The sequence below is a fragment of the Nicotiana sylvestris genome, chromosome 5 (assembly GCF_000393655.2).
Source record: "Nicotiana sylvestris chromosome 5, ASM39365v2, whole genome shotgun sequence".
Taxonomy (NCBI): Eukaryota; Viridiplantae; Streptophyta; class Magnoliopsida; order Solanales; family Solanaceae; genus Nicotiana; species Nicotiana sylvestris.
This window is the reverse complement of record NC_091061.1, coordinates 153,109,304-153,117,965: the sequence shown is the minus strand read 5'-3', so window position 1 is coordinate 153,117,965 and position 8,662 is coordinate 153,109,304. Positions and strand designations below refer to the sequence as shown.

General features: G+C 35.5%; 1 protein-coding gene across 1 annotated transcript; it reads left to right on the top strand.

Moving 5' to 3' along the window:
• The first annotated feature begins 2,742 nt into the window (after window positions 1–2,742).
• On the top strand, window positions 2,743–8,264 carry LOC104237061 (NADH dehydrogenase [ubiquinone] iron-sulfur protein 5-B). Its single transcript, XM_009791136.2, has 2 exons — window positions 2,743–2,960; window positions 7,924–8,264. The coding sequence occupies exons 1-2, from the start codon at window positions 2,811–2,813 to the stop codon at window positions 8,023–8,025; spliced, it is 252 nt and encodes an 83-aa protein (XP_009789438.1). The 5' UTR covers window positions 2,743–2,810; the 3' UTR covers window positions 8,026–8,264.
• The last annotated feature ends 398 nt before the right edge of the window (window positions 8,265–8,662 follow it).

The following is an 8,662-nucleotide window of genomic DNA, read 5'->3' as shown; positions in this document are numbered from 1 at the left end:
TAAATTAAAATAATTTATGTATTCAGATGTATTATATAATTTATCTGAAGATTGCTAGATTTTTGGGGTATTTTTCAGTTGTGAATCTTTTTTATAACTGAAAATACAAAATTTGTGTGTTATAATTGAGTTTGTTGAGTTATAATAGGATTCTATTATGTTAATTGATTCACTTTCAGTTTTAAAAACAGTGTAATCCCCTATTTCACGTCGTGAATACAGTTGAATACAATAATCTGTCCAGCTGTACTCCCATGTTTCACTTTATAAATACAGTCGAATACACTCGAATACAACAACTGATTAGCTGAACTTCCCTGATTCACGCCTATTTTTGCTATTGTATTCATGAATACAATAGGTTAAATACATCAAATACATCTTATAACCACAGAAAAGGTATCTACAATCCGCAATATAGCAAATGGTATCTATAGATGGCTAATTACTACTAAAAGATGGTGCTTTATGAAAATTTCTCTATTATTATTTTTTCAAAAGAAAATGCCTTAAATTCAAGGAAAATTTTCATAAAGCACTATCTTTTAGTAGCAATTAGTCATCTATAGATACCATTTGCTATATTACGGATTATAGATACATTTTATGTGGTTATAAGATGTATTTGATGTATTTAAGCTATTGTATTCATGAATATAATAGCAAAAATGGGCGTGAATTAGGGAAGTCCAGCTAATCAGTTGTTGTATTCGAGTGTATTCGACTGTATTCATGGAGTGAAACATGGGATTACAGCTGGACAGATTATTGTATTTGCCTGTATTCGATTGTATTCACGACGTGAAAATAGGGGATGACACTGTTTTTAAAAGGGAAAGTGAATCAATTAACATAATAGACTCCTAATATAACTCAACAAACTCAATTATAACACACAAATTTTGTATTTTCAGTTATAAAAAAGATTCTCAACCGAAAAATACCCCAAAAACATAGCAATCTTCAGAGAAATTATATAATACATCTGAATACATAAATTATATTAATTAAAAAAAACACTCCCCTCCCCTCTTGGGGAGACAAGAGGGTTTGCTCTGATGGTAAGCAACCTCCACTTCCAACCAAGAGGTTGTGAGTTCGAGTCTCCCCAAGAGCAAGGTGGGAAGTTCTTGGAGGGAAGGATGTCGGGGGTCTATTTGGAAACAGCCTCTCTACCCTAGGGTAGGGGTAAGGTCTGCGTACACACTACCCTCCCCAGATCCCACTAAGTGGGATTATACTAGGTTGTTGTTGTTGTTATGAATACATTCATGGAAAATAGCGAGACAGTGAATACAATGAAATACATAGAATACAGCGGGATACATTGAAATACAATGGAAAAAAATACAATGAATACAATGAAATACATTGACATATATTAACAAAAAATCATCCTACAACATCCATATCTCAATTTTTTCAATTGGCAGGGACGATATTCACGAGGCTAGTGGAGCCAGCTTATACAACAGTGAGGAACGAGTTTAGGAGGTGAATGGGAAGGAAAACGACAGTGACAAGCCTTGGCGGATTCGACACTTGCTACACAGTCCCCATTAGAATTCCAACAATAACGCTGATGTTTGCGGGCATGGAAATATGCTGCCGCAAGACAACTTCTTGATCCGTATCAAAGAAGGAATCAATTAATGGAGGATCCGACACTTGCTACTCAATCCAAATAGAATGGATCCAAAAAAAAAATGGGGGTAGTTAGAAATCTACAAAACTAAACAGCAAAAACATACTCTCAGTAATTACCTAATAGTCTTCTACTCATATATATAATGATCCGCTCTTCAGGTGTCTTCCTCTGTTGCTTTCTTGCCTCTTAACGGAATTGGCTGGTTTGGGACCAATCAAGATATATTGGTTACCTCCGTAGCAGAGAAGGAATCAATTAATGGAGGATATCGGCTTCTTGCTAACAATTCTCCTACTAAAATGGAGGATATCGACGGAGGAGAAATCGCAAGCGAACTAGACAGAGAAGAGGAAGAATATCGGAAATTTTAATGGGATGGGGGAAGAGAATGAGATGTATCAAAGTAGAGAGAGAAAATATTGTAACTGATTAGCGTATTTAGTGACTTAGGACTAGGAGGTAACCAAAATTAAATATTTTGCTATAAACCTTAAAAGGTATCTATAGAATATAATTTTTTTAAATGATATTTATTTAAAATAAATAAGGTGTTAAGCTTTGCTATAGGAGGTAAAAATTCCTAAATTCAATGGGCAACAGTTTGGGTTGAAATGACACAAGGTAGCCACTTTTAAGTATGTTTAAAATATATCCACAGTTTACAATATATTTAAAAATTAGCCAATTTCGCTCAAACTTCAGGATACGATATCCTAGAGTTTAAACCTCAAAATTCAAACTTCAGGACATCGTGTCCTAAAGTTCGAAAATTGTGTCTAGAAGTTCGAATCTTATGTCCTGAATTTTAAATTAGTAGTTCATAAATTCAGGACACTTAATTCTGGATTTCAAATTAACAACTCAAAAATTCAGGACAGTAAGTCTTGAATTTCCAAATTCAGGATTGGATGAATTGACTAATCTTTAAATACATTGTAAATTGTGAATATATTTTAAATAGCGGGCTTAAAAATGGCTATTGTTGCACTTCGCCCACAGTTTGGGCCTCGATTTGTAGAAGATGCCGGGCCTTGGCCCAAATGTAGATCCGCCCCGTACATCAGCTACTCCTAACTTTAGCCCTTAAACATCCGATTCTGATCGCAACATACGCGATTACTATCGCAGAAGTTCAGAGGAAGAGGAACAAGAGTTTGCTTCAATGGCGTCAGGATGGGGAATAACAGGGAACAAAGGGCGATGCTATGATTTCTGGATGGACTTCAGTGAGTGTATGTCTCGATGCAGGGAGCCAAAAGACTGTTCCCTTCTTAGAGAAGACTACTTCGAATGCCTTCATCATTCCAAAGAGGTACATTTCCATTTGTTCCGATTTTTATTTTTTTGATTCGATTCCGTTCTCTTAGGTACTTTCGCCTTTCTTAAATCGCTCTAGTCCTGAAGATTTAAATTAGTCAGTGGTTCCTTGTACCGTGGATAATTCTTACTGTGCTGTTTTTTAGGATATTTAGGGTTCTAGAAATTTGATATCTTATGAGCTGTATTGGTGCATAAATATTCGATAGAGTTATGGATTTTGTCATTTCCTCCGACAACGTTAGATACATGTCGTTATAAGCTGAATTTGGTGGGTGCTTGAGATATCACATACAGTAATAAATGCCGTATATGATATGTATGAAGGAGCGGTCACAAATGTGATAACTGTAGAATGAGATATAGAGAAGTTATGCATAACCGTGTGTTTACACCAGAAATCTGTCTTGAGATCTTACTTGTTTGCTCTAGTTATGGATGAGTTAGCCAATAGTATACACGATGAGGTTCCATCTATCTTCATATGACATTTCATTAATTGATGAATCAAGCGACAAAGTTAATTAATTGCGGGAACTGTGGAGAAGCACTCTGGAAAGTAGGTTTGTGGAAGTAAAATAGAATTAAGAATATATGCAGGCAACACTGAAAGTTCAACCTCCATAAGAAGAACAATGTTATAGTGGGATTGGACGAGATTGTGATTCCTCAATGCAAACAATTCAGATATTTGTGTCTAGTCTTACATAAGAATGACATGATAGATGAAGATGTAGGACATATAATGAAAATAGGATGGCTAATGAGGAGGAGATGCTACATGACTGCTATGTGATAAAAGAACACCTGACAAAGTCAAGGGGGAACTTCTATAGAACGATTGTGGGACCAAAAATATTACTTCATATATGGTAAGATAGATATAAGATGGTAGCCCAACCCCGATGTACTAAGCTCCCGCTATGCGCGGGGTCCAGAGATGGCCGGACCACATGAGGTCTTATGTACGCAACCTTACTTTGCATTTTTGCAACAGACTTTCTCCTCATATGGTAAAATAGATATGCTGTTACAAAATTGGTCAACATTAGAAACGACACATTAGAAGGATAGTTTTAGTGGTACTCATAGACAAAACAAGGAAAGATAAAAAAGCGATACATTAGAAAGATAGGATTTTAGAAACTTGATATGGTATAAGCTGAATTGGTGAATTAATATTTAGTAGAATTTCATTATCATGTATGTTATAAGTTGAATTGGTGAATAAATATTTAGTAGAATTTGATTATCATGTTCTGTGGAGTTTCCGGTAATAGATTCTCAGCTTTGTATCCCATCAAAGCATGAATTTTTTCATTTTCTCCAACTACATTAGATGACACGAGGTTATAAGCTGAATGGGGTGCTTGAGATATCTAATAAATGAATAGCATAAAGGATATGTATGAGGGGCAATAACAAGTATGAGAACTGTAGGAGGAGATACGAAGGAGTTCTCCATATCCGTTCGTCTGCACTAGAAATCGATCTTGCGATCTTACTTGTTTACTCAAGTTATTAATGAGTTAGCCAATACTATATAAGATGAGGTTCCATAATGGATGCTACTGGCAGATGACATTTTGTTAATGACAAAGCAAGTGAAAGTGTTAATTAATAGCAAGAACAATGGAAAAGTATTCTGAAAAGCAAGGTTTTGTAGAAGTAAAACATAATAGATGCTAACAAAACTATGAGTATAGCTCCCATAAGAACAAAAGTAAAGTGGATTGGATAAGACTGTGGTTCCTAAATGAAAAAAATTCAGATATTTGAGTCCAGTCTTACATGAGAATGATATGATAGATGAAGACGTAACACATAATTAAAATAGGATGGTTGTAGTGGAGGAGGTGCTACATGATTGCTATGTTATAGGAATATACTACTAACTTTTATAGAACAGTTGTGAGACCAACCTCTAAGTCCTTTCTCAAAAGATAATGTTGAGCCTCTAAGTCTCAGCGTATTGACAAGCTAAGTAACATAGAAATGTAGATGTTAAGATGGATATGCGATCATACAAAATTGGATTAGAAACGCACATTAGAGATAGTTCAAGTAGCACACAGAGACATAAAATGAGAAAAATTGCTGGGATGTTTTTTCCATCCATACTGTAGATCTTCAAATACACTAGTCCAATTACACTACAAAGGTGTTAAAATGAGATGAGATAGGCCTAAAATCACATGGTGTAAAATTATCTTAAAAGATCTGCAAATTTGTAGAACCAAACCAATACAAATTTAGCTAAAAATAGAATAGAATGGAAGTAAAGGATCCATACAAGTGATATTAACTAGGTGTGTTAAAGTTAGTTGATTGGTGTTACATCTTCATTAGGTTTGGACAGAGATAAGTGCAAGATGTAAAGAACCTCTACTTTGCCTAAAGCCGAATTACTCGCCAGTATTGAAATGAAATTGGCATGAATAGAGCATATATGAAGGATTTATATTGTCAGTCCATCTAGTTTGTAATTGAGGCTTAGTTGTTTGATTGATTGATCTACTTTAATGATTTTGACAAGAGTTCTTTAGATTACCAGTGTTTCGCTCATTCTTTGTAAAAGAGATGCAGATTTCCGTTTTTTGTCTATTTCTAGAGTTATACATGGACGTACCTCTTTGATTAGTCTTATTTAGGCTCCCTTGAATGGTTTATTAGAGAAGGCATGAATGCAAAGGCACTTCTAGTTCTATGAGCTGGAAATGGTCTAATCGGGTCTAGCTGATTTACAAGTGCTAAACTGGAACATCTGTAGTAAAGCACCCCCTGTGTGCGTCAACTTCTGTCCTTTATCTGTAGAAAAGATTACACACAATGACATAAGCTAATTGTTTGAGCCCCAGAAAGAGATTATGCTTGATTTGTTCAGCTACTGTCTCCTCTTATCTCATTATGGCTCTTTCATTAATTCATGTCCTTGTTGCTCTCTGCATTTTTATCTATTCTACTTACAAGCATTGTTGTTTTGTCTCTTAAAAGTGCCTCAAGCTTCTCCCATATTTTTTTCCTAAGTTGGGGGCTTGAGGTTAGGAGTTTTATGATCCTGCAGAGACGTATAAGCCTCCTTAATTGATGAGAAAGAAAGATTAGGAATTGGTGGAATTAATAGGAAAGAATCTTCAGCTGTTTGTAGATGTCCAATAAAGCAGCAAACCCTCCTTCCAGTTTTCGTGTTGGGAGTACATATATTAGTGGTGGAAGCACTTTTCCAAGTTAAGCTCTCTAAGAGATTATCCATGTCAAGGAAACTATGCTTTCTTAGGCTCAATTGCACTAGTCGGGTGGGAAAGATACTTTATACTACTTTTAATGGTGCCAAATAAATTATAATATCTTTGATCAAGCCATCAAGGTCAATATTTGTTAATCCCTGAGCCTTAAGCAATCGTATGTAGAAAAACTTTTGCATCTAACATGAAACTCCCATCCCCCAAAAGAACAAAAAAGGGAAAAGAGTGTGATAGACTTATTTAATACTTTTCAGTTTTCTGGATAAGGAAATGTGATAAAATTATAGAATAATCTCAACGGATATGACTGCTAAACTGAAAGTGACATCTTTTTCCCTGTTTATACCATCCTCCTCCTCTCTTGTCTTTGGCATTCGGAGACATGAGTTTGCAGAGTCCTCTTTTTTTGACTAATGAAGATGTTTCTGGTCTAATGCACTTGCATCTTGAATCGGAGGGATGCAAGTAGCGAATGCTCCACATATATGGACTTACATATCTTGACATTTTGAAAAATTAATTTTAGGGAAAATTTTATGCATTGCTATCTGTCCATGTTCCTTTTAATTAGGTCGAATTTGGAAGGCAAAGTGTCCATTTGGTGTCCAGGAGTAGCCCATGCATGTTGAAAGCATAACATATAAAAGGAAACAAATGTGTCTGTCATTTTCTGAGGCGTGCTGGTGACTTCTAGTGTCTGACTAAAATATGTTAAATTAGGTATCATGTCTGTGCTCCCTAGTCCTCTACTAATCTACTGGCGCATGTCAGACTCCAATATGCTAGTTTAACTTCACTCTTCGTGTGTTGTAGTTCAACCTTCTGTCAGTTTCTTTGGATCCTTTGCAGCTCTTAATTATACTTAGATGTCCAGACTACTAGCATACTAGTCTACGGTCGTGTGTATGTTAAAGGTTAATGTGTTCACTTCCAGGACATTGCTTCTTCCCAGCTCTCATAATGTTCCTCAGTGTTAACCATGCTCTAATGCTACTAGAACTTATTAAATTTGATTGATCTTCCTTCTGATTTAGCCAAAAAATAAGCACCAGTCAGCCCTTTAATCTTTCGGCTTCCAAGTTGTAGATTCAGGAAATCCTTAAATTTTTCTAAATGGAAGGAATTCTACTCCTTTTTACTTTTATGTTAAGCTGTATTTTATGGTAGATCAAACAACAAAGCAAAGTACAGAGCTTAGATTCTTTGATATATGTAACGAATCAAGATCAGGAGATGTTGAAACCTTGGAGGTGCATTAGCTAATAAGGTTCTTGATCAAACAGCACAAGTGGTGTATAGTTTATTTTCAGAAACAGACTCTGAAAACTCTTTACTGCTGGCGGCTGTCAATGTTTAAAACAGTGTAGTTTTCTGAACTCAGTTATGGCTCAGCCTGGTTTAGTCCCACAGGAATAACGAGAAGAATAGATATGGATATCTCCCACTTATTAAAATAAAAGGATATATGTTCATCTCTCTCTTCACCTTCCTCTTGCTCGTAGCTGTAAATGACTGGCTCCTTCTAATTTTTTTTTTTGAAGTAATAGAGAATTTTATGATCCTTTTTAATCCTTATTTTTAATTTTGACGTGGCAAAAGTCGGAATTTTGTAGGTCAAAAACACTTAGAAAATGATGAGTTAAGTATATTCGTAATATATTCTGGTACTTTTCAGTATACTCCTTACTTACAGGGTTGTTTCCTTTACTGCAGTATCAACGTAGGAACCGAATCTACAAAGAGGAGCAGCGCCAGTTAAGAGCTGCTTCACAAAAGAAAAAAGAAGGTGGAGACGGTGGTGGTGGTCATCACTGACATTGATTGTGAAAACATGGTTTTATCAACCAAAAGACGTGGAAGTAACTGTATGTCGTTTTGAACTTTGAAATAAAGAGTAAAGTCAGTTGCATTTGATGTGAGCTGGATAATTGAAATGGCTCTGTTCAGTTTCTTTCTCACTGTGGCCTTTGTTTTGTTGGTGATATGCAACATATGTTTAAGGGCACATTTGCGTCCTACCATTGGCATTGGAATATGATCTCAGTTCTTGGAAATTTGGGACTCATTAAATGGAATGATCGTTTTCTTTAAGTTATTATGTAGTTTATCAATTTCACAACGAACCAATCTTGAGCCTGGGTCATGAATATATAGGAAATAACAAGAATGGAAAGAGCTAAGATTTTGCTAAATGGTCTGTGAACCAAAATCACTCACCTCGAACGTTTTGCCTCTCCATTAATTTTCTCTTACAACATTTCTTACTTAAACTAATTTGTTTCGTAGGTTGCGCTCTCTCTCTCTCTCTCTCATGTTGTCTTGCGTAATAATGGAATCATAATTTGCATGCGCATTAGTTAGCCTTTTTCTTTTTACGTATGCGCATAAATTCTTATTCATATATGGTCAACAAATCATCAAGTAAATAACCTAATATATAGAATGATGTACC